Here is a 26,984-nt window from a genome sequence, read left to right on the forward strand (position 1 = left end):
TTCTCTCTCCACGGTCTCCCCAGCTTCCACCATGGCTTAGTGTTGTGGCCCAGCAGGATCCGGTTGAGCTGCTGATGGACTCGGATAGCGAGGAACCATATGAGTCTGCCAGGGAAGATGTGGAGGACTTGGGAAGGCAAGTAGATGGTCTCAACATAGATCGCCGGGCCGTCATCTACGGCTCCCTCCGTGGACTTCTTCTCTTCCTCCATTTTTCCAGAGTCTTTGCATTGCCCGGGTTTTGGTTCATGCTGGGGCTCAGGACCCCAGACAGCACCCTGAGGTTCGAGGTAGCTGGTGAGGTATTTTAAAGAAGATTTGGGTTATTAATGTCAGGATTTTAAATAGTATCCAAAAGTAAATCAGAGTCTGAGGCAAAGGATTCCTCAAAGTTCCAATTTATTAAGAGAGCCATGTTGGCACATCTGGGAAAACCCAAATCTGAACGCTACCAGTTTTCTCAACAATTAGTGATTGGATTAATGTAACAGAGGACAGAATATTGAATATTGAGGGATATGATTTGGTATATGGTTGGCATGCTTATTTAGTACATAATAAGAAGGTGGACAGGATTTTTAAAAGCCACATATTAAGAAATGCTCTATTGCGTGTCTGGAAAAAATATCAATATAAATTAAAGATGGCTTTCAGACCTGACAGTAGCAACATCAGAAAAAAAAACAATACACAATCACAGAAAATACACATATCATTAAATGCATAAAATATCAAAGAGATTAAATCTTACCACACATTATCAATGAAAGGGAAGCAGGAGCACTTTGCAGGCTTTTCAAATTCTCTGCATGCTATGTTTTCCACAAAAAATGAGGCTTGCAGAGGGTTTGGGATGGCTGCAGAGTGCCTCTTCAAAATCTTCAAAGTCTTATACTCCAGTGCATCTTATACTCTGAAAAATATGGTAAATAGTTTATCTCAAAATTATAACCAAAAAGGAAAAAGTAACCACACATCTTTGCCCTTGGACCTTCAGGGTTTTGGGGAAACAAGCAGGTCACCTGTTTCCCCTGAAAGATTAAAAGGGGAGGGGCTGCTGAACCCTCAGGGGGAACTCTTCCATTGGGGCAGGGGCTGTAACAGAAACGTCACACTTCCGAGGACCCACAAGGGGCCAAAACTTAAGGGGAGAGACCTGGACTGTGCCCACCCTATCTCCTCTGGAGGGATCATGGGTCTCTCAAATAAGGAGGGCTGCCCTGCTTTGTCTCTGCATGGATGGGATGAGAGACCACCAAGAACAATCAGAACGGGAGGCTGACTATTTCAGCACCTGGAAAGAAGTGCAATCCATATCCTGCCCTTCTGTTAAGGAAACCATATTTGGGTTGAGAGTGGTTGCCTTCCCCCCAAAAGAGGGTTTGCTTTTAGTGGAGAAAAGAAAAGTAACAGAAGGAGATTGCACTCTCCCGGGCCTCTGTCCAAGGGTTCATTTGGGTCTGATGGGATTAGGCAAAAAGATGGCCTGGATTTGACCTTTGCCATGTCCAAAAAAATGAGGGCAAAGGCTCTTCTAATATTCCCCAGGTCCCATTCACACCTATGGCAAAATCCCACTGAATCCATGGTTGCTCAGCTTGGCTGAGAGTTGCAAAGTTACCAGGGAAAGGGATAAATCCCCAAATACACACACACACACACACTCACAAACACACAAACACACACACAAACAGCAACATCCAGGTATGATTCAGAAACCACACCCAAATCCAAACTAAGATGCAAGTCTGAGAAGTAGGTCTGAAGTCCAACTGGAAGTCAAATGAAGTACAGATTGGAAGTGAAATGTACATTAGTCATGGAGTTAAAGGGAAGTGTGATTATTTCTAACACTGAATTTTTGAAATATTGGACCAAGTAGGCTAGTACGTACTGGTATCACTCATTAGGAGGAAAGAGGCTAATTGCAATAGAGTAGCCTCACCAACTTCCATTCTATGGTGAAAGAGGCAGTTTCTACTCATCCTTCTTCATCCACTGCAGCTGCAATCCCGGGCTTCTGCCTGGGTCTGAGTCCTCCAACTGCAGTTGCGTCTCTCCGCTTTCCTCTCCAGCCAGGTGCTCATCTGCTTGTTCCTCTAAAGGCCCCATTTAGGTTCCTGGGCTCACTTCTTCCTCCATCCGCTCCATTCCTGGCTTCGGGGCATCAGCATCTTTCAAAGGTTCCTGCACAGTGAAATCTCCACAGCTTTCCTTGTTGTTTGAATAGGCATCTGGGGAAGCCTTCAGAGATGTTTCCTCTCCTCCTAGCTCTGTTTTCTCTCCACAGCAACCCTGTAGGGAAGGAAGCAACCAAAGAGGAGAAAGTTTTGCATTGCCGCTTCATATAAACAGGTCCTCCCTGAGAGAAGGGGTTATCCCTTCTCCCACCAGTGCTTCCTTCCTCTTTTCTCTCTTATACATCCAGCTCATGGTCACCAAGAACCCTTTATCCAAGAGGGCCTCCACCCATCTTTTTCTAGCTCACCCTCTCTTTCTCCCCCTCCCCTCCAGTCCTTCCTGGACAGAAATCCCCCATTTTCCCAGGGTGCCCCACTTCCTGCTACTAGCCCCTTTCCTGCCTCACTCTCCTCCCTTGGAGCTGGAGGGCCAGAGGAGATGAGCTTTGTCTGATTTTTCCTTGTATAGGAACCAGATCAGAGGGTCCCCAAGAGGAGGGGTTGAGCCCCAGAGGAGCCCCAGACAGCCCATCGTCCCTCCATGGCTGCCTTGGGAAGACTTTGAGGATGGATTCCCCACCCCAACAATCTTGAAGGTGTTGACTCTCAGGTATTCTCTAAACCCCAGGCTTTGCCTAAAATCAAAAATGAGGAGGTGATAAGCTACCTGGGAAAGACAAGGGAAATCATCAAAACAATTAAAAAGTAAAAGTTACAATATTTCGGACATGTGATGCAACACCTAGAATGTTTGTTTGGAATGTTTGGAATGTTTATTATAATTTATAGGCCGCCCTTTTCCCTGAGGGGACTCAGGGCGGCTTACAAAACATGGGAAAGGGGATACAAAGACAAAAGACATAAGACAATACATAATATTAAAAATAGAGCACAACATTCATTCATCATTCGGGAGGGGACAAACTCAGATTTTTCATCCCCAGGCCTGACGGGCTAGCCAGTTCTTGAGGGCTGTGCGGAAGGCCTGGGCGGTGGTGAGGGTGCGAATCTCCACGGGGAGATTGTTCCATAGCGTCGGAGCTGCAACTGAGAAGGCTCTCCTCCGAGTAGTCGCCAGTCGGCACTGACTGGCGGATGGGATTCGGAGGAGGCCTACCCTGTGCGATCTGATGGGACGCAGGGAGGTAATTGGCAGAAGGCGGTCTCTCAAATAGCCAGATCCACTACCATGGAGCGCTTTGTGAGTGGTAAGTAGGACCTTGAAGTGCACCCGGAGATCAACAGGTAGCCAGCGCAGCTCACGGAGGATCAGTGTTATGTGGGCGAACCGTGGTGCGCCCACAATCACTCGCGCGGCCGCATTCTGGACTAGCTGAAGTCTCCGGGTGCTCTTCAAGGGCAGCCCCATGTAGAGCACGTTGCAGTATTCCAGCCTAGAGGTCACAAGGGCTCGAGTGACTGTTGTGAGAGCCTCCCGGTTCAGGTAGGGCCGCAACTGGCGCATCAGGCGAACCTGAGCAAATGCCCCCCTGGTCACAGCTGACAGATGATGGTCGAAACTCAGCTGTGGGTCCAGGAGGACTCCCAAGTTGCGGACCCTGTCTGAGGGGTATAAATTTTGTCCCCCCAGCCTGATTGATGGAACATTAACCAAATTTTTGGGAGGAAAACACAACAGCCACTCGGTCTTTTCCGGGTTGAGCACCAGTTTGTTAGCTCTCATCCAGTCTTTAACAGCCTCAAGGCCCCGGTTCATCACTTCCACCGCTTCATTGAGTTGGCACGGGGCGGACAGATACAACTGTGTATCGTCCGCATATTGGTGGTATTTTATCCCGTGCCTCCGAATGATCTCGCCCAGCGGTTTCATGTATATGTTAAATAGTAGGGGGGATAAGACCGAACCCTGCGGCACCCCACAAGTAAGGGGCCTCGGGGACGATCTCTGCCCCCCCACCAACACCGACTGCGACCTGTCCGAGAGGTAGGAGGAGAACCACTGCAGAACAGTGCCTCCCACTCCCACCTCCCGCAGTCGTCGCAGAAGGATACCATGGTCGATGGTATCGAAAGCCGCTGAGAGGTCAAGGAGAACCAGGATGGACGCATGGCCTCCATCTCTGGCTCTCCAGAGATCATCGGTCAATGCGACCAAAGCAGTTTCTGTGCTGTAACCGGGCCTGAAGCCAGACTGGAAGGGGTCAAGATAGTTAGCTTCCTCCAAGGTACGCTGAATCTGGAAGGCCACCACCTTCTCAACAACCTTCCCCACAAAGGGGAGGTTGGAGACTGGACGGTAGTTGTTAAGAATTGCTGGATCCAAGGACGGTTTCTTCAGGAGGGGTCTCACCACCGCCGCCTTCAGCGCGGTGGGGAGGTGTCCCTCCCGAAGAGAGGTGGTAACAACCGCCTGGATCCAGCCTCGTGTCACCTCACTGCTGTTGGCAACCAGCCAGGAGGGACACGGGTCCAGTATACAGGTGGAGGCGCTCACAGCTCGCATAGCCTTGTCCACATCCCCGGAGGCAACATCCTGAAACTCAACCCAGAGATGGTCTGCCAGATCAATCCCTTGTGTCTCGGCTGGATCTGCAAGAGTGGAGTCCAGGTCCGATCGAAACCGAGCAACTTTGTCCGCCAAGAACTGTACATATTCCTCAGCCTTACCCTGTAAAGGGTTCTCCGTCTCCCTCCTATTTAGGAGGGAGCGGGTTATCCTAAACAGGGCGGCTGGGCGGGACTCGGTGGACGCTACCAAGGAGGCAATGTGTGATCTTTTGGCTGTTCTTAGAGCCCGAATATACTCCTTGGTGCAAGCTGTCAACAGTGCCCGGCTCGACTCGGACCTATCAGACCTCCACAGGTGCTCTAGGCGTCTCCTCCGGCGCTTTGTCTCACGGAGCTCCTCGGTGAACCAAGGAGGCCTCCGTGGGCCGCTGACCCGGAGGGGCCGTAGTGGCGCAATCCGGTTAAGAGACTCTGATGCTGCCGAGTGCCAGGCAGCAGCAAGAGTCTCCGCCGAACTGTGGGCGAGAGCATCTGGAATAACCCCAAGCTCCGTCTGGAACCTTACTGGGTCCATAAGTCACCTGGGGCGGAACCACCTGGTCGGTTCCTCCTCCCTACGGTGGGGGTTTGGCCTCCGGAAGTCTAGCCTCAGTAGGCAGTGGTCTGACCACGACAGGGGAATGGTCTCATTTCCCCTCAGACCAAGATCATAACTCCACTGCTCCGAGAGGAATACGAGGTCGAGCGTGTGACCCGCTGAGTGGGTTGGGCCTCGAATTACTTGGGTCAAGCCCATGGCTGTCATGGAAGCCATGAACTCCTGCGCTCCATCAGAGTGTTCACCGAGCGAAGGCAAATTGAAGTCCCCCAGAACCATAAGCCTAGGGAACTCAACTGCCAGCTCGGCTACTGACTCGAGGAGCGAGGGGAGGGCTGCTGCAACGCAGTTGGGAGGCAGGTACGTGAGCAGCAAACCCACTTGACCCTTGAGGTCCAGCGTCACCAGTAGGGACTCACACCCGACAAGCTCCGGAGCAGGGATCCTACGAGGTACTAAAGACTCCCGGATTACAATAGCCACACCGCCACCCCTTCCCTGGGCTCTCGGCTGATGAAGCACCTGAAATCCGTCTGGGCACATCTCTACGAGGGGGACTCCTCCTTCTGTGCCCAGCCAGGTCTCAGTAATACATGCCAGGTCTGCGCCCTCGTCTGTTATCAAGTCCCGGACGAGGGGAGCCTTGTGAACAACAGACCTGGCATTTAGCGACAGCAGCCTGAGACCAGGGTCCTGACTGCTCACGCCATCTGACCTTGGAGTGGGACTCATAGGGCCGGAAGGAGGGATCTCTGTGATATAGCGAACCCTCCTTCCCCGGTAATGGCCAGCCCTAAAGTCCCCGCCGTATCTGCCCCTCCCTGTTATGACCGCAATGCTCCGACCCTCTCCCGTGGATGTAGTTCCCCCAACCACCCCGGTGGCCCCCGCAAATCCCACCAGGTCCTCCGAATCATACATACTCATTCACTCACTCAAACAGTCCCCACATAGTAATTAAAACACAAAAAATACAACAGTAATAATGATAAAAGTGGGATCATTCATTAATCTCATACATACTCCTAACATATCCCAAACACAGTAAGAAAAAAAAGAAAGGATAGAAAGATAGAAAAGATAGAAAAAGGGAGAAAAAAAAAATAGAATTGCGCACTTATTACGTTGTTAAAAAGCGAGTCCAGATAGAGCCAAATGGCTCTCCATAATTAAAGTAAGTAAAATAGGTGGTGTGATTAGCGTCCAGTTATAGTCCGAAGAAGGTATACGGTGGGGTAGATCGTATTCCCCTCTTCTATTGGTCTGGATAAGTCCAAAGAGTCCGGAATAAATAAAGGGGATAGGAGGTAGTCTTCCACCAGTGCTGCTCCAAATAGAGTTCCCAGGATAATAGTGGTGAGTGATGTTACTGATGGTACTCAAAGTCCGATAAAGCTGAGCTAGCAAGTCTGGAGCCAGATGAAACTGAGATAGCAGGACCAAAGGCAGATGGAACTTAGCTAGCAAGTCTGGGTAACCAAACACCACAATCAGATGTGGCTGGAAATTAAAAACCCACCATAAGGGGGCGACAGATGGTACGTGGAAGACACAAGGCAGAGCCTCACCGAAGCAAAGGGAGGCAGGAAATAAAATACGTCCAGGGAGCCACCTGACTGGGCAGGGATAAAGGAGGGAGGAGGCAATGCTGGGAGGGAAGTAAGGCTGGATGAAGAAAGGGGCCATCCGGAGGGGCTGGTGCAGCGTCGGGGGAAACCACCCATCCACTCTGCTCAGTCCCCCCACTGCTCCGATACATTCTCTCTCCCTCCAAGATGATGATGGTCTCACACAGCCCCAATGAGGCAGTTCAATAAGCCTGGTAAAGAAAGTTCGATAAGCCAGGCAGAGAAGCCAGGTAGAAAGGCGAAAAGCCACCACCGTTGCAGCCGGCGTGATGTTACTCCTCCCACCGCCAAGTAATGCAAACAACTCGCGGAGCCCAAAACCCCAAAGTTGTAAAGCCCGGGGGCGTCTAGAAACGGCGACCCCTGCAAGGGGCTGGGCTGGTCCTATCAATTTTCTCTCCTTCCAAGACGGCAATAGTCCCATAGAAACCCAGTGCTGTGGCTCAATAATCCAAAAGAAATCGCCTGGATCGAAAAACGCTGACACGACGCCGCCCCCCCCACTATCGGATAACGCGGGCGGCTCGCCGTTCACAGACCTTCGAGATCGCACTGTCCGGGGTCGCTCAAAAATGGTGACCCCCACAAAGGTTTGGGCTCCTCGGGTCCCCTGGATTCCGGACATCCCCGGGACCTTCTTCGGGCGCATAAATTTCAAAGTTTCCAGATGTTTTTCCGGCGTTTGCTCTCCTTATCGTCTGGAGCAAAACGCCTGGGCGCCATCTTCCGTTCTCGCACATGCGCACATGCGTATTTTTAGAAAAATACGGCATCCTTCACTTAATTCTCCAAGGAAAGATTAAAGGCAAATGAGGCCCAAGCAGAAGAAGAACATCATGGCTTCAAAATCTAAGGGACCGGTTTGGACAAAACACAGCAGAACGTAGGTGAAAGAGTGATCAACCCAAGGTAAAGAAACTTTACATTTGGATTAAAAAGAGACCCGGAGCGGAATTTAGCGGCTATTTGACAGACGGGGGATTTAAACAGGGGGGGGGGGAGGGGCGGTGACAATAATGGAAAGCTCTAGAAAACTTTTATCCCCAAAATTTGGACCTGGGAACATTAAAAACAATAAAAGCACTTGGAGGGAATTTTCCTTTCTTTCTTTTGCTACCTTTTCATATTTTTGGAATAGACTTTGACAGCTTTTGACAGCTAGAACACATTGCTTTAAATTTAAGCAGAGAGGGAGCCATCTCGTGGTGAAAAGAATTTGTCAGGAGAAACCACACCTGCTATTTGACCTTGAATGTAACAAAAAAAAATACTTTGAAGCTGTGAGAATCAACAAAGAGGATTTGTTTTTGCAACAGTGTTTTGGACTGGACTTACTGTTTTGGTGGAAGATAAAAAGCAAATAAAAAGTGGAAGTGGACTTAGAAATTGGAAATAAGAAAAGGGAAAAAAGAACTCTAATCCTTGTGATATAATAGAAAGCTTAAAAAATTGTTAAACTAATTAAACAGATACTATGGAAGTTTGGATGTATAATGAAATATTTGATATGTTAAAAATGCACATAAAATGCTAAATGGGGGGGAAAACAGTGGCAACTCAGAGGGAACACTTAGAACAAGAAGGAGAAAAGGAGAAAGAAAAGGGATTGTATGAAGATCAGGAAGATATTATAGAAGGAAAAGAGATTGAAAAAGAAACGAATTTAGATGATTATTCTGGGATTTACAGTTATGTACCCAAAGGAGACAAGGGAGAAATGGCCCCAAAGAAGGGAAATAGCAAAGGTGGAGCCAACTGGGAAAGAAGAGGGGGAAAGTGGGGGAGATACTGAAACAATAAAATTAAAAAGGAGAAAAAAATTGGAAAGGGAAAATACAGGAATTTTAAGATCAAGAAAAAGAAAGAAAGAACTAGGCAAATGGGTGGAGAGAAGAGAATATGAGAGAAATGAAGTTCTTGAGAGATAAGAGAAAATGGCTGAAAGCAGGAAAGAAAGAAAAGGATTTACTAGTAGAATAGAATGAAACTTAGTAAATATAGCCAATGGTATATATTCAATAAAATGTGTGGGATATAGATTAAAATTAATATTTGTAGACAACTAATTAAATGAAATGTTTACTATATAAAATTAAACTTGAGGATATGTATTATTAATAGTAAAACAGAATAATAGATGGAAGTGATGTCTTAAATTTGATCAACTTTTGAGAGGCAAAAGGATATTGTTTATAGATTAAGAAAAAAATTAAATTAAGCGGGAGAATATGGAATAAAAATGACTGAAATGTAAAATGGAAATATGATGTAAAATGTAATATGCATAATAGAAGAGGTATAGGGAGTGTGGTGGGAACCACGACAACACTTTGTTCACAAAATAAATAAATGAATAAAACTTTGGGGAAAAAACCACAGCAGCACTTTTCTGTGTGGCTTTTGATAAAAGTAGAATCACCAACATGATCGCCAACGTGCAATGATGGATATGGTACAACAAGAAGAAGATAATAGTGGGCCTCACCTTTGATGTCATTTTGGGTGGGAACATCACCTGTGATTGAATCTCATCTTCAGCGCCATCAGTAGGGGAAGAACAAAGTTTTTCTAAAAGGTGATCAAGGCAGGTTTTCCTTGCCTGATGGTGTTTTTTCCTGTAGTTCAGCCCAAAGCCCACTAAATGGCAAAGAGAGAAGACAGCTAGTTTATTTCCGGGGCAGCAGCTCCTGCCTGAGATGGATTTAAGCTGAAGACCCCAAGGGGGCCAGGTCATAAAACTGCCTGGATTGTAACTCAGCCTCTTGATTTGCTTATTATAAATGAAAGGCAAAACTGTTGGCTGTCTAGAGCAGTGTTTTTCAACCACTGTGCCGCGGCACACTAGTGTGCCGTGACATAGTGTAAGGTGTGCCGTGGGAAAAACACCTGCCTATAGTCAATATAGGCACAGAGTTAAAAAATTTTAACATTTTCTAATGATCGTGTGCCTCGTGATTTTTTTCATGAAAAAAGTGTGCCTTTGCACAAAAAAGGTTGAAAAACACTGGTCTAGAGGTGCTGACCATGGGGAACTGGAAGGGATGTTCCTGGGGATATTAAGAAATAATCAAGTTGAAACTGTTCATGTTCCTATTTGAGCTCCTATAGGACAACATGGTCCTGTTTCTTCACCACCAGTGAAACCATTCAGAGGTGGCTAGCAGTGCTGTTCCCAGTAGGGGTTTCTATTAAATCAGGGATCAGCAACCCAAGGCTCTGGAGCTGCACGTGGCTCTTTCATCCCTCTACTGCGGCTCCCAGTCCCTCAAAATATGCATCACAACCACCAATGTGTGATACTTGCTGGCATGTGCATCTAATGAGCTTTTTGACCCCCAGTAGGCAAACCATGGATAAATCCAGGAAAAGAAAAGTCTCAGGAAAAAAGCAGAACATTTAATGCTAGTTTTATGGCTGCTCAGGAAGTAGTGAGGCACGGGAAGGGTTTTATGGCTCCTGGTGTTCTCTTTTCTGTGGGAAATGGGTCCAAATGGCTCTCTGAGTGTTTAAGGTTGCCGACCGCTGTACTAACTCATCAGTGACTTTTATTCAATGATGCTGCACATCTGGGAATTCTGTTATTGGTATAAGACAGATGACGCTCCTCCATGTGTTTTTTGATTTATACTCCCAAACCCCAATCCCAACCTATCCTCATAGGACCATGGCCAACATCAATTGCTTTTAAGCAAGGATGTTAGACTTTTGGGAAATGGTGCAAGACAGAATGTATTCCCCATATAAACACAGTAGTTCTTACTCCAATTCTCACAATGTTTGTTTTGATTTACACTCCAGTCCCAACCCAGCAAGATCTCAGCACCAGCAACCTTGTCTTATCTTGAAAAGCTAAGCAAGATCTGACTGGCTTAGGACTTTCATCTGAGATTGGCAAGCAAGCAAGACCAATTGCAAGCAAGTCAGAAGGCCCATCCTAGAGGAGAGAAATGGCAAAGCACTACCTCATTGCTGCTGGGAAAATGACCTGGTTGTGCTGAGCCACACTTGCTGATGCTCAACTGAGGAAACACTTTCTACATCTCACATCTCTTGTTCTGAGCCAAGGAGGCAGTGACTCCTTCCATGGCTGGACCTTCCCTTCTGCAGTTGTCTGTTCTTTAGTGTGATTGCAAGTAGGGGCAGAAAACATGGGTCACCTCTTTCCATTACCCCCACCTTTAACTGGAGCTTCCCTGAAGGTCCCTCTTGCCAGGCACTAGGATCATCTTCAGGGTAAAATTATGGCTTTTCTGGCAATTCAGACATTATTTATGGGACTTTTCTTTGACTCCTGAACCCCTGATATTTGCTCCTCTGAAGAAAGTCCATGGGGGCCAAAGTGGCTCCCCCCCCCCCCCCCAACAGCAGCAAGGTTGAACATTCTGAGATTTGCAGGAAATGGGAAAATGGCTGCACAGTTTCTTCTTCCTTCTTAATTCTCATTCGAAATTAGAATTGCGGGCAAGGGCCTTGTGGGGATCCTGGCTGCAAATGTCAGGGAGATTCACTCCCATCACACCAGATCCATCAATATAGAAAGACACAGGATTTGGGGTCAATAGATGTATTTTGCTTACCAATCAGGCAGAGAGTCACAGCTCCGAAGATTATAACAATCACAGTTCCCACCGAAAGAAATAACGGCTCATCTAAAGAAAGCGAAAAATGGTTCTGATTAGACAGATGCTGACTTCCCTGACATGGAAATGCTGAACAATAGGACTTTTTCCCAACCTGAACCAGCCTCCAGGCAGATCCCCCGCCTGAAGGAAGCCTCCCTCTCCTCCCCTCAGAGGCTGAAGAGGAAAGAGCAAATGGCCTTGAAGGGCAGAAGGAAGAACTAAAACCAAAGCAGCAGGAAGATAAATGATGCTTCGGCCTAGGCCAAGAAATTAAATAAACGTGTCTTGCAGATCCCTCCCTTGTTTACATGGAGCTAAACAGAGGGAGGAGAAAGCATGTGCAGATTGCAATAGTTAAGAATATTATAGTTTTGCAAAAGGAATAGTTCTGAAGTAGCCGGCATTGGTTTTTATCTTGCTGACCTGTCAAAATCCAGCCTCCCTTGACCTCCAATTGTACGTCCAGCACCATTGAAAGCCTGATCTGTGAACTCTGCAGCCAGCTCCAATCTCTCCTTATCAGAGGGTCCAAATTTGGACCATAGCCACTCTGTAGGAGTGGCAGACCGCCTAGCAGGTAGAGGGGAGCCACATCTCCCATCCCTGATTAGGACAGCCGCCTCAGCAGACAGGGAGCAGCGGCAGCAAACATGGCTGCCATGAAGCAGAAGACAGCCTGAAAACCTAAGATTGTGCAGGAGGAGAGAAAGTGAGTGGCTTGTAAACTGGGTAAGAGAGTATTTTTTATTGAAAAACGACCCCAAGAAATTCAAGGGGGGAGCGTATGGGAACTATTGGCTAGTGGCAGAACAAGCACATTAAAAAAAATCAGAATATTTAAGAAGAGAAATTTTTAAAAGAAAATTAAGGAAAGGAAAATTGAACTCTCAAAGTGAAGATGTGGGATTGAAAAGGTATTTTAAATAATACTGGAATTTGATGTGCAGCTTGTTTTTTTACAATTACAAATGTTGCCCTACTACTGGATTTATAACTTAAAACAATTAAAATTGGACTATTAGCATTATGCAGAGAGGCAGAACCAAGTGGAAGTCTGAGCGCCATCTGCTGCTAAAAGGAGAGCTGTGCAATTTTGGGACTGTTTAAATTGCTGGATTATAAATATCTACCTTAAAATTACTGGAAACTTAAATAATAAACAAGACTTTTAACCAAGTGATTCTGAATATTGTTGAGCAAATTAAAGTGATTGAAACAGATTAAACTCCTGGTTTCTTTTTTAAAAAATTGGATTGACTGTAAAATGGAAGCAAGTGGAAACAAAGAAATGGAGCTGATCTACCAAGATATTAAGGATTTTATAAAAGAACAAAACAAGGAGATGAAAAAAAAATTGGTTATATAGAACATATAGATCAAAAATTGGAAAATATAATACAAGGAACAACAAATAAAGAATAGGTGAAGGAGGAAAGAATGGAATCACTAGAATGAGCAGAGGAGTGGAAGACAACAAGAAGAAGATATTAGTACAATTGATGGTGAATAAGGGATTAGAACAGAAGGGAAATATTCTGAAAGATGTGAAAAGGAAATGGGAGAAACAGGAGAACAGCTGGAGAGAGAAAAGGGGGGTTAGAACAGGCAGCCATAGAACTAGACAGTGGGGGGGAAAGGACGAAAGGAGAGAAAACTAGAGGGCATAGTAGTCCTAATACAGATTCAAAAATAGGTGAAATAAAAGAATTAAAAGATGTGTATGGGAGACAACCTCCCCCAAAAGAAGATTAAAAATTTGGATGAGGGTGAAAGATGTGGGATAAAGGGAAAGAAAAAGAATGTAAAGCAAAATATGCTGTGAAAGTATTTCAACAATGTGTATGAATATTAGAATTATATAAGTTGGAGAACTGCTTTGTATGTGGTGTAAGAAATAAAAATCATTTTTGAGTATATATTAGTAATGTAATAATATAATCTATATTATTATTATAATTATGTAGGTTGAAAAGTAGTTTGTAAATTAGATAAACAGAATTTGTATAAGGATATTATTAAATATGTATTAAAAGGTGATTAACAGTGAAAAGTTAGGATTAAGTAATTTGAGATTAGAGAAATAAAGAACATATTTCAATGAAAACAAGATTATTAATATCAGAAACATAAGGATTGAAGGGTTGGGAAAATATTAAATATGTAAAAATGTGATTAACAATGAATATACACTAAATGTTTGAAAGATCATGACTGATGTTAGAAGTGCATATTGAAATAATTGAATAATGAAAAAAGTAAAGATCACATCTTTGAATATTAGAATGATTGGGGAAGGGGGGAAGACTATGATAGAGGTAGAGATAAGTAATAAATAGTAAAAACAGATGTTAAGATGATACAACATATGGCAGAAATATGAGATTTAGAATTGAAGGATGATAGCAGAAATTATGTATTAGTAAAACTAAAAATGAAAAGTAATTATTAGGAATAATACTGTTCCGTTTATTTGTATTGAACTGTATGACACCCAGGAATCAAACCATTAATGCAATAAGATGTATAAAAATAACAAATTTAAAAAATGTTATTAATAAAAAAAATCCAGCCTCTTCTGCTGAAAAGCACATTGAATGACCTGGTGCAACTTGTCCCATCAGATAATTCTGCCAGAAAACAAAACCGTGTTTCGAATCTCTCATATCTTCTATCTCCATATCGTATCATATTCTTTATTTTTAAATTTCCACTTCCAACTCCAGTCTCAATAACCACTTCTTTACCACCACTGGGCACAGTCCTAAATTTCCTCCTTTCCTTCGGAAAATTTTAAATGACATAGCAGAAAACCAGCCAACATTGTTGAATAACCTACACATTTTTATTTATTTATTTAATAAATATAGATACCACCCATCTCACCAAAATGTGGTACGTCATAATCGCTCCGTCTCTCTCTTTTTTCCTCCTTCAAAGCCAAGACCAGGGGCTTCCGCAAGCCCTCGTGCTCCAGGTAACACTGAAAGTGGTCCCTCTCCTTGGGGTCGATCTCAATGCTGAGCTGGACATAATAGGTTCCATCTGAGTTGGGGGCCACGTTTTTATGGAGGGTCTCATACTGGCAGACCTCTCCATCCCTCATCCAGGTGGTCTGGATCTCCTTGGGGTAGAAGCCAAAGGCCTGGCAGATGAGGACCTCCAGGCTGTCGTCCACCACCTTTCGAGTCACTTTCCCCTCTGGAGGCTCTGCAGAAACAGCAACAACAGAGTTCTCAGGATTTTCTGGTCCTTGTGTCAAGACAATTGAATAGGTAGTTAAGACTTCATTTGGTCATCTTCTCCCACTGCTCCCTCTCCTCTCCTGAATCTCTGGGACCCTCAAAAGATGGGGACACTGAACTCTTTGCTTTATTTTTGAAAGGGACACATACCAAAATAATTGTACTGCTTAGGTGCTGATTTAGTTTGGATATCCCACATTGAATTTGTAAAAGTTGGTCCAGATGGAAATTAAGAAGAAAACCACCTTTTGGTTCAGCTGGATGTGAGAATTAAACTTTCTTCTGCTCTGCAAGATTTTCTCATGGAAATGCCAATGGATCTCAGCCTCCATCTCTTGCTTAATTAGTTTCATTGGTTTTTATCTTTGAAAAACTTATTTTAGGGGGCATTGAAGATTTGAGTTTTTGAGTTTTAAGTTTGAGTTTTATTGGGATTTATATGCCGCCCTTTTCCCTGAGGGGACTCAGGGCGGCTTACAACCACAAGGGAGGGGGGTGCAGTGTCAAAAACAGAACAGTATGTGAACAAAGAAAAAAATAGTAAAAACACAACTTTCATTCAGCAATCAAACACTCGGGCGGGTAAATTGGGAACCTATCCCCAGGCCTGCTGGGAGAGCCAGATCTTGAGGGCTGCGCGGAAGGTCTGGATAGTGGTGAGGGTACGGATCTCAACGGGGAGGTCGTTCCACAGGGTCGGAGCTGCAGCAGAAAAGGCTCTCCTCCGTGTGGTTGCCAGTCGGCATTGACTGGCAGATGGAATTCGGAGGAGGCCCAGTCTGTGGAATCTAATTGGTCGATTTAGGGAGGTAATCGGCAGAAGGCGGTCTCTCAAGTACCCAGATCCACTACCATGGAGTGCTTTAAAGATGGTCATCAGTACCCTGAAGCGCACCCGGAGACCAACAGGTAGCCAGTGCAGCTCGCGGAGGACGGGTGTAACGTGGGCGAACCGCGGTGCGCCCACTATCACTCGCGCGGCTGCATTCTGGACTAGCTGTAGCCGCCGGATGCACTTCAAGGGCAACCCCATGTAGAGCCCGTTGCAGTATTCCAGCCTAGAGATCACAAGGGCTCGAGTGACTGTTGTGAGAGCCTCCCGGTCTAGGTAGGGCCGCAACTGGCGGACCAGGCGAACCTGGGCAAATGCCCCCCTGGTCACAGCTGACAGCTGGTGGTCAAAAGTCAGCTGTGGGTCCAGGAGGACTCCTAAGTTGCGGACCCTATCTGAGGGGTATAAAATTTGACCCCCCAGCCTAAGCGTTGGTGTATTAGCCAAATTATTGGGAGGGAAGCACAACAGCCACTCGGTCTTGTCCGGGTTGAGTACCAGTTTGTTAGCACTCATCCAGTTCCTAACGGCCTCCAGACCCTGGTTCATCACGTCCACCGCTTCATTGAGTTGGCACGGGGCGGACAGATACAGTTGCGTATCGTCCGCATATTGGTGGTATTTTATCCCGTGCCTCCGAATGATCTCGCCCAGCGGTTTCATGTATATGTTAAATAGTAGGGGGGATAAGACCGAACCCTGCGGCACCCCACATGTTAGGGGCCTCAGGGACGATCTCTGCCCCCCGACCAACACCGACTGCGACCTGTCCGAGAGGTAGGAGGAGAACCACCGTAAAACAGTGCCTCCCACTCCCACCTCCCGCAGACGTCGCAGAAGGATACCATGGTCGATGGTATCGAAAGCCGCTGAGAGGTCAAGGAGAACCAGGATGGACGCATAGCCTCCATCTCTGGCCCTCCAGAGATCATCGGTCAATGCGACCAAAGCGGTTTCTGTGCTGTAACCAGGTCTGAAGCCGGACTGGAAGGGGTCAAGATAACTAGCTTCCTCCAAGGCCCGTTGAAGCTGGAAGGCCACCACCTTCTCAACAACCTTCCCGATAAAGGGGAGGTTGGAGACAGGACGAAAGTTGTTTAGAATGGCTGGATCTAAGGATGGTTTCTTCAGGAGGGGTCTCACCACCGCCGTTTTAAGTACGGCGGGGAAGTGCCCCTCCCGAAGGGAGGCGGTCACAACCGCCTGGATCCAGCCATGTGTCACCTCCCTGCTGTTGGCAACCAGCCAGGAGGGACACGGGTCCAGAATACAAGTGGAGGCACTTACAGCTCGAATGGCCTTGTCCACATCCCCAGAGGCAACATCCTGGAACTCAACCCAGAGATGGTGTGGCAAGTGGTCCTCCTGTGTCTCGGCTGGATCTACTGCGGTGGAGTCCAAGTCCGATCGAAACCGAGCTGTTTCCCCCAATGCTGTCCTTCTGTAGTTTGATTTGGTAAGTGCCCACATCTGTTCCTGTCTGGCATGTGAATGTGCAGAAAAATATTGGGGGGGGGACCCCAGAAAAAATTGCAAAACCAGGGCCCATTTGGTACTTACCTGTCTGAAGAAGAGCCTCCTTCTGGTAAGGCAGGTATTCCTGCATCATGTTAATGCAGGTCTCCTCCAGGTAGATTATATTCCTCTGGGACCTCCTTGTATCATCCTCCCACTTCTCCTTGACCTTCTGGGCCTGGGGCTGAGCTGTCACCCATCTCAGGGTCTCCTTGTCGAAGCTGATGAAGTCCATCCCATTGTAGCCATAGTGCAAAAACCCTCCTTTGCTCCCGTCTTCTCTGACCTCACAGCCCAAACTCACCTGCCAGGTGTGAAGCCCTGAAAAATGGGATAGGAATAATCCAGAGTTCCTCTTGCCTGGACACCCCACCATTGATTCAAATGTTTATTTCCATCCCACCAGCTGAACCTGAAGCTGAAATACTGTTGTGGCCCACCAGCAGCCACCAGAGCTGGCAGCTGATTCAGACAGTGAGGAGGTTTGGGAGGAACATGTGCCAGTCCTGGAGTCTGGGGAAGCCTCTGATGAGGGCTCTTCGTTGGAGGCAGAGATGGGGCCAGAGCCATATGCCAGTTATCAGCTGCCTTCAGAGTCAGACATCAGTGAGGCAGACAAATAGCTGGAGCCTGTTCCCAGGGTGCCCATGCGCAGAGTTGCCAGACAAGGGAACAGCTAAAGAACAGGGGTTGACTTGGGACTAAGGTTACAAGTGGATGATGAATGGCCCCTCCCAGAATAAATAAAAGAGGAGTGAAAGGGGAGTGGAGTTTGCAGGAGACAACAAGTTCGCTTAATTGGTTCATGACTCTCTGAGACCCCTTGCTACATTTTGCAGATATCGCCCTGGCAACTCTCCAAACCAGAGAAGGTCTGTGACTGTAAATCCTCCCTTGAAAGGCTTTGCTGGATGCGAATGAGCAGAATTCACAGTCAATTAATAAAATTTGTCGGGACAAGGAGTTTGCTTCATGCTCTTGGGAAGCCTGGGTCAGAACAAATACTTTAGCCACCAAATGAGAGAAGAGGACTCATTGGAGAAGACCTTGATGTTGGGAAAGATGGAAGGATAAAGGAATTTGACACCCCTGCTTTACAGGAAAGGATATCTCACCATTACGCTCCTGGCAGCCATTGGTGTTCAAATGATATTGTCCTTTCCATATCATGTCAACCATCCAAGGTTCAAGCCACCTACTTTCTATTTTTTGCCAGCTTTGAAGATTTTCAATCATGGTTGTCCCAAAGCTGCTTTTTACAAACCTTTTGGGCTTTTGCAAAAAGCACCTTTGGGATTTTGCCTGCTTGCCTCTCCTGATAATTAAAGTGACAAGAGACCAAAAGTAAGATTGGAGGGAGAATTTGGGATTTGAAAGCCTCTGTTTACCTCCAGCCTTGTGGTTGAGTTTTGATAGCCACTCCAGGTCAGCCCTGAACACCCTTTCAAGGGCCACGAGGATTGTTGTATCCACCATCTCCAACCAGGGTACCATCTTCATGGTGTTGTTGTCATATTGAGTGATGGGCTGATCATCCAGGTGGACCATGGAGAGGAACTCCGGCAGTCCCTGGCTGGATTCTGACACCTTCAGATAGGAATTGCACAAAGAGTGCCTGGAGGAGCCTGGAAAGAGAACAGGGTAAAGGCTAGTGTTAAGTTAGGGGTGAGAATGGAGATGAGGCCAGAGTGAATTCAGCAAAGCTCTTTTTATTAGTTGATAAGAACAACAGTAACAGTCTGGCTGACAGCACTGCTTTCACAGGGAGCTGTCAGCCGGCCAACGAATCCGATTAAAGTATGTTTCCGCTTCAATAGCGAATCTGAGTTAGAACTTCATCAGCTAGTTTCAGCTATTTATTTCAATATGTAACAGGTAATTGGGGGGGGGGGTGTCTGCAGCTCTAGCTCCTCCCTTGATGCTATCATGAAAAGCAGCTCTCAAACAGGAGACCAACCATCTGCTGTACTTTGGAGGATTCCAGTCATGAAATTAACCCTGAAAGAAGTTTTCAAGCAACTCTTGGCTGACCTTGGAAACAGCTGGGCACATCTGGGGAGGGGAACCTCAGGGTTGATACAGTTGCTGGTGGAGCTGACCCCCCCACCTGACCTTACATACTGAAAGCCAAATCTGGTTCTAGGGTCTGCCTCAGTTTACCTTCCCAATAAGCAACTGAGTCAGAAGATCATTTAAAAGCAGTTTATTAGGGCACCCTGATAAAGTGGGGTCTCTCTATGTAAAGGAAGAGAGAACCTCAAGCTCCATGTTTTTATAGTTAACACAACAAAGAAAATACAAGAGGAAAGTTGATTGGACAGAATAAACGTAACCTCCCCTTTGCATAGGAAATCGGTTCCACGCAGTCAAACATGTTACATATTTGCATCCCACAATATCACACATGTTCATTAAAATGAGGCCTGACTTGTCAGAAGGGGTGTAACTGTAAGGGAAAAGGCTGCTTAGAGTTCACGAAAGAGATAAGCCAGACCCCAAGTTGCACTAACACAACTTTTCTTCTCAGAATCTAGTCTCCAGCTTGTTTATCTCTTTAGGAATGTTAAAAGCTAATACAGCTGGAAAGATGGAAGTAAACTTTCTTTAGTCAAAGAACCATTTCACAAGAGTTCTCTTCTTTTCCAGGGAGGATTGGGTTAACCTGAACAAGGCCACTGGACGTCTGTTGCCATATATAATGGGAGAGGAAGAATTTTATTTTGCTGCTCTTACTGTCACAAGATAATTCTTAAGAAAGGATCTTACTGTGTTGATTGTGTTCCTCCAGCAGTGTTCCAGATTCCTCTTCTGCCTTTACTTTTGCTCCTCGGAGGATGAAGGAGCTTTCAGTTGTCTAAGGAGGCTGCGAAGGTGCGATTCCATCCAAGGATATGACTATCCCCTCCAAACAATGATGAATACCTTATTTAGATGAATATCAGTGATGTTCAGTAATGAATATCAAAGCCTCAGAAATAGCCTCAAACTTCCATTTGAAATCCCAATAGTCCATTGAATTCCTGGTACAGACTGGCCCAATAGCAGGAAGCGGTTATAGAAAATTTAATATCAACATGGAGTGATTTCCAAGAAATGATGTTGACATCTCCAGTTCTAGATAATGCTATGAATAAAAACTACTACAGTAACTACTGACCACTTCTGCAACTTGATCCCATAACAACTTCTATCAGAAGAAAAAAGTGAGAAATCAAATTAAATTAAACATGTCAAATTAAAATAGAAAGTAACTATGTTAGTTAACAAATAACAGAATCCAAGTTCTTTGTCACTCAATATCCACTGCATGGAGGACCAGCAGGACACAAGCTGCTTGTAGCTTCACAGCAGAGTAAAGAGTATGGAGACTTCAGAGTCCGGGAAGCTGCACCACACACAGAAAGACAAACTCATCCTGAGTTAGATACAGATTAACAGAGTTGGAAGGGACCTTGTTGATCATCTAGTCATCTTGGAGGAGCCGAGGTGGCGCAGTGGTTAGGGTGCAGTACTGCAGACCACTTCAGCTGACTGTGATCTGCAGTTCAGCGGTTCAAATCTCACCGGCTCAAGGTCAATTCAGTCTTCCATCCTTCCGAGGTGGGTGAAATGAGGACCCAGACTGTGGGGGCAAGTTGCTGACTCAATTTGCTAAAAAAAATCTCTAAACCGCTTAGAGAGGGCTGAAGGCCCTATGAAGCGGTATATAAGTCTAATTAATAAATAATAGTTGAACCCATGCCCAAGCAGAAGAGCCTACACTATTTCTGACAAATGGCAGTCCAGTCTCTTCTTGAAAGTCTCCAGTGATGAAGCTCCCACAACTTCCGAAGGCAACCTCTGCTCCATGGGTTGATTTTCTTCACTGTCAGAAAGTTCCTCCTTATTTCCAGGTTGAATCTCTCCTTGTTCAGTTTCTATCTATTGTTCCTTGTCTGGCATTCAGGTGCTTTGGAAAATTGCTTTTTCTCTCCAGAGGGAGCTGATTGGCGGCTCAACCTTTGGCAGACTGGAAGGGGGGCGGGATGGAGAGGAGGAGGAAGCATGGACCTTGAATTGTAAACATTCGCTGCTGACGTTCACTCCTTGTTTATAATTTTATTTAGAATTGATGGTAAATTAAACACCAAATGTTATATTGTCCCACAGAAGCCATTTTTTTCAAATCTTCCTTGTATTGTGCACATCTCCCTCATTCATGTTAAAAACAGGAAATTTTTAAAAAAAATAAGAGGAAGCGAATCTAACCAAAGGAAACACTGGGGGGTGGGGGCATCTGAACGTTCGCCAATTATTGTTTACTTCTTTGCTCAGATACAAATAGGAATGGTTTGCAAATTAAAATACAAAAAAGTTCTTAAATGAGGCTGAGCGAAGAACGAAGGATGGGAGATGTTTCGAAGGAGATGTTTCCTGCTGGGACAGGATCTTGAGATAGAGGGTGAATGTGGGGGAGAGACCCAGGTAGGACAGGCATCCTCCCCCACTCGGTTTCAATTTCCTCCCACCCTTAAGAAATCAGTTAGACGTAATCAAACATATTACATATTTGCATCCCACAATATCACACATGTTCATTAAAATGAGATCAGAAGGGGGTGTATGGTAAGGGGAAAGGTTGTTTAGAGTTCACAAACGAGATAAGCCAGCCCCCAAGTTGTACTAACAAACTGTTCACTGGGAGAGACATGGGAACAAGGTCAGTCAATGAATAGGCATAGCAATAAGTCAGCCAACGAGAGCTTAAACAAATCTGAATCTGTGCAGAGAATTGAAACAGAAACATAAGAAGAAAGCAATCTGCTGCTGTGAAAAGTAAACTTAACAGTCTGTCTGGGATTGTCTGCAGAAATGAAGCTGCTTGTGTTTGCCTGTAACTCTCCTGCCTTGTGTTTACTTGGAAGAACCACCTGTTGGTATTGTACATTTATTCATCTATTCTTATGTATCTAAAGAAGTTAATGAATGTTGCTGCATTAGTTATCTGTGTGTGCTTTCTAGATTTGATTTTTCTGCAACAAACTCTAACACAATTTTTTCTTATCTAGAACTAATCTCCAGCTTGTTTTTCCATTTAGGAATGTTAAAAGCTAATAGACCTGAACATCATTTTAAAAGAGAGAAAATAAATCAAATTAAAATGCAAGGTAACTATGTGAGCTAACAAATAACAAAAGCCATGTTATTTGCCCCTCAATATTCAGCCAGTATGGGTATTCAGCCAGTTCTGACAGGTTCTGGAGATCCAGTAGTGGAAATTCTGAGTAGTTCGGAGAACCAGCAAATAGACTGGCCCCACCCCCGTTTCCTCCCAGCCGATTTTCTTTTGTTGCCCTGAACAGGAGAGTGGAGCTGGAAAGCAGGTTAGTGGGGTGGGGAGGAAATTGGGATATTGCAGTATCCTTCCCCTGCCATGGCCACAAAGCCACACCACACCCACAAAGCCACGCCCACAGAACCAGTAGTAAAAAAACTTGAATCCCATCACTGTTCAATACCCAGTGCCCGGAGAACCAGCAGGACAGCAGCTGCTTGGAGCTTCACAGCAGAAGACAGAGTATGGAGACTTCAAGTGGGATTCATTTTTTTTTTACTACCAATTCTGTGGCCATGGCTTGGTGGGTGTGGCAGAGGAAGGATACTGCAAAATCCCCATTTCCTCCTGATCAGCTGGGACTCAGGAGGCAGAGAATAGATGGGGGTGGGGGGCAATCAGTATTTATCGGTTCTCTGAACTACTCACAATTTCTGCTACAAGTTCTCCAGAACTGGCCAGAACCTGCTGAATGCCACCTCTGCTTCAGGTCCAAGAAGCTGTACCACACACCGAAAGGCACATCATCATGAGTATTATGTTCTAATATTAAATCACTTGACTGAGGCGGTCCATTCAACAGTAAGATTTATCCCAACATCAACTATGCACAAATCATGACAGAACGGAGAAACTCCGGTTTGACAGCTCTTTATATAGTAGCTGTCAAAACCGGCAACCAATTAGAACGACGTTAGCTTCCCTATGCGACGCCTACATTGACCGACCAATCCTGTCATCGGGTGGAGATGATTGACACCTCGCGTTTGCCTTGGCTCAGACACAACACTGAGCTCTCTCTCTCTCTCTCTCCCTCCCTCCCTCCCTCTCTCTCTCTCTCTCTCTCTTTTCAAGAGGGAGCTGATTAGAGGCTCAGCTTTTGCCCGACTGAAAGGAGGGAGGGAAGGGGAGGAGGAGGAGTCGCCTTGACTGGTAAGCACGGAGTTGTATACTGTTACTTGGAATTGGCCACAAATCAAACACCAAAAGTTATATTGTCCCAGAGGAGCCACGAATTTTTCAAACCTTCCGTGTTTTGTGCGTGTGTCTCATATGTTGATAACAGGATTTTTCTTTTTTTTAAAAAGAGGAAACTAATGGCGACTCTGAATCTGATCGTCGTTGTATATCTCCTTGCTCAAATGCAAATCGGAATTATAATGAGAATACAAAAATGTTCTTGAACGAGGCTGAGCGAAGGACGAGGGAAGGGAGACGTTTCCCGCTGGGGAAAGGAACTTGAGACGAGTGAATGTCGAGGAAGAGACCCAGGCAGGACAGGCATCCCCCTCCTCTCGCTTTCAGTTTCCTCCCACCAAAGCCTTCCAGAAACTCACCGCAGCGGCTCCCCGGCACGGAGGACTCCAACACAGCCCACAGGAGCCAGAGGGGCGCCCGGGGCAGCTCCATCGCCCTCCGCGCCCCTCCGCGCCCCGCACCAAAGACGTAACACTCAGAAACTGAAATCGCGTCCAACGGTTGCAGTGCTGGACGACTCCTCCGCTCGGAACTCAGCTGAAGTTTTCCGCCACTCCCTAAGCAAACCAACGAAAACAACAACATAAGGGGGGGGAGGGGGAAACTGCACTGTCTGGTTGCACAACGTCGCCACAAGAGGGAGGTGTCAAGCCTGACTTTGCCCACAATACGGAGCCTAATCCGTGGGACCAGGGACAGCGTCAGCCTGCGAACGACCTGGTTGCGCCTATTGTGTGAACGCAGCCACAGCGAGGCCCTCCTAATTCTTCTCGCCAGGCTCCTCCGGAACGACCCCTTTCCCCCTCTCTTCCCCTCCTCCCCAGGCAAGGAGAGTAATTGGGGAAGGGGCTTAGACTGTTGTCTGCATTGAAATCTCCCCCTTCCCCCTCCTCCCGACCCCTGGTGGTGGTTTCCTGTCTTGGGTCGTGGCCATGCCACCCTCTCACTCTCCGTTTGTCCCTTCTTGGCAAAGGAAGGAAGGAAAGAAGGAAGGAGGGGGAGGGTCTGAGGGAAGCCCTGCCTTAGCAGTAGGCCACCAGCAGCCCCGTTGCCCTCTTGCCATCCCCTTCCCCTCTCCTGGTGGTCTCCCATCCTATCACTGAGGATCCTTTGCTTACAAAGCCTGGTCTTTGATTTCTGCTGCCCCATGTCCCTGGGCTCTGTGCCCAGCTCTTAAGGCCAGGGATTGGCAGGAGGCCAGCATTGGGTCAGCCCTGGTATGGGGACCTCTAGGCTGCCCCTTCCTTGGAGGTCATGGAGATGGAAGTGGGCGGCTGGATGAATTCTAAGTGGACTCCAGGACTACATTTATATGTATTGATATTATATGTATTTTATTCGTGTATTGGTGTATTGCTATTATTTAACACAGTGTGGCCATTATGCCTTGCATTTATTGATGTGATTATCTGCTGGTTGACTTGGGACAACCCATTCTAATGTATTTTAATTTATGTATTAAGAGACTATTTTTATTCACATATTGATGTATTTATCGCTTATTATTTAGCACCTAGAGGTAACAGAGGCAAGATACCTTGCATCTACTGATGTAGCTAACCATGGTTGATTTGTTGGAACTGCTTCCCAGTTCAGCCTCCTATTCTGATCGTTCCTGGTGTTCTCCCATCCCAGCCATGCAGAGACAAGCCATTTTCCCCCTAGTAATCAAGACTTAACTGAATCTAACTTAATTCTTGTTATTGTTATTATTAACCTTTATATATAATCCAAAAGGGTTTCTAATCTTCCTTTCATGGGTACCATTCAATATTCATATCCAGTTATTACTTATCATAACACTACACATTGTATACATTATTATAATTATCAATTATTTATTTAACTATATCTATTATCACTAAATTTCGCTAAATTTAGCTAGTTTTAAATTATACGTTTCCATCTATCAACCAGTATTTTTCCAATAACAAAACCGTGTCATCTCTTCTGCCATTTGTGGCATCAGTCCTCTAATCATCTCCTTAATCAGCTTTATATGGACTCCTTAGCAACTCTTTGCTTATAAGATCTCTCATGTAATTCTGATGCCCTTCTTCTGTTTCCTTAATCTGCTTATCTTTGATTGTCAGTGGAGTTTTCAAAACTATTGCTAATAAGGTTTCTCTCTTTAACTCCATAAATTCTTTTATTTTTTCCTCTTCTGTATCTTCCCATCTGGGATAAGTTTCCCCTCCATTTAATTCCTCTTTCAGTATTCCACTCTTTCCATTTTCAGAAACAAACCAATCACCATAAATATCAGCAATTTTAATTTCTTTATATTCATTTTCCTCTTCGATTTTTTGGATTTTAACTGCCACTTTTTCCATTTGATGAACATCTTCAACTTCTCTGTCATATTTTACTGTTAGATGCACTAAGTAATCCAACTTCTTCTCTATCCTCTCATTTGTATTTGATAATTTCTGTATTTCTGAGAATATCTTTTGCAGATTTAAAACTTCCTTTTTTTTTGTTTCAAAAGTTTTATTTTCTTTTAAAACAAACATTTCATCATTCCTCAATCAGTGAGACATCGGAGTACAATTTTTTTGTGTGTCAAAATAGTTCTAGTTTACCACCAAATTCTTGTCTAGCCTAATGTATACCCCTCCCTCCCTCCCCTCCCCCCCAACCCCCCTCCTCCTTCCCCCCCCGACTTCCCAGAACCCGTACACGGTATGGATTTTTAACAAACACAGTCTAAAATCTATTGAGAAAAAAGAAATAAAGAAATTAATGACATCTCTACATTGATCTTAGCTTCTTCTTGCTGAGCTAACTTTAAACAATTTAAATCATTTCTGATCTTAAGCATAGGCTAACTGGAATTTCTTGGTCCCGTATTTATTTTGTATATAGTCCATCTATTTTTTCCAGTCTCGTTTATATCTCTCATTTGAGTGATCTTTAAGATATGCTGATATTTTAGCCATCTCGGCTAAGTTTGTAACTTTCAATGTCCGTTCTTGAGTTGTAGGCAAGTCTTCCTTCTTCCAGTATTGCACCACCAACAGTCTTGCTGCCGTTATTAGGTGCAGAATCAAGTTAGTCTCTACCACTGTAAAGTCAATACTTATACCTAGTAAAAATAACTGAGGAGTAAACTTTATCCTTCTTTTAAAGATATTTTGCATAATCCACCATATTTTTATCCAAAATGCCTTAACCTTTTGGCAGGTCCACCATATATGAAAATATGTAGCATCGAGACAGCCACATCTCCAGCATTTAGGCTGTAAATTTGGATACATAGAAGCCAGCTTTTTAGGATCTAAATGCCATCTATAGAACATCTTATAAAAATTTTCTCTCAGGTTTTGAGCTTGTGTAAATTTCACATTTCTTACCCATATTCTTTCCCATGTATCCAGCATTATTGGTTCTTCAATGTTTTGAGCCCACTTTATCATACAATCTTTAACTAATTCTGTTTCCGAATCCATCTGTATTAATACATTATATATCCTCTTTATATGCATTAAGCTTTGATCTCTTATTTGTTTAAACAGATTATCCTCAACTTGAATAAAACCAATTTTTTGATCTATTTTCCACCTAGGCTGTAATTGCCCATACTGGAACCATGTTTGAACTACCTTC

The 26,984-nt window shown here is 45.1% G+C and overlaps 1 protein-coding gene across 1 annotated transcript; it reads right to left on the minus strand.

Annotated features, from left to right (window-relative positions):
• Nucleotides 1-877: 877 nt before the first annotated feature.
• LOC116503726 (major histocompatibility complex class I-related gene protein-like) lies at nucleotides 878-23,958 on the minus strand. The gene is made up of 7 exons (XM_032210305.1): nucleotides 23,738-23,958; nucleotides 18,475-18,711; nucleotides 17,132-17,407; nucleotides 14,381-14,704; nucleotides 11,453-11,524; nucleotides 9,361-9,512; nucleotides 878-2,295 (listed from the first exon to the last, which is right to left on the minus strand). The coding sequence occupies exons 1-7, from the start codon at nucleotides 23,808-23,810 to the stop codon at nucleotides 2,113-2,115; spliced, it is 1,317 nt and encodes a 438-aa protein (XP_032066196.1). The 5' UTR covers nucleotides 23,811-23,958; the 3' UTR covers nucleotides 878-2,112.
• Nucleotides 23,959-26,984: the final 3,026 nt, after the last annotated feature.

Source organism: Thamnophis elegans, chromosome 2 (assembly GCF_009769535.1).
Source record: "Thamnophis elegans isolate rThaEle1 chromosome 2, rThaEle1.pri, whole genome shotgun sequence".
NCBI lineage: Eukaryota > Metazoa > Chordata > Lepidosauria > Squamata > Colubridae > Thamnophis > Thamnophis elegans.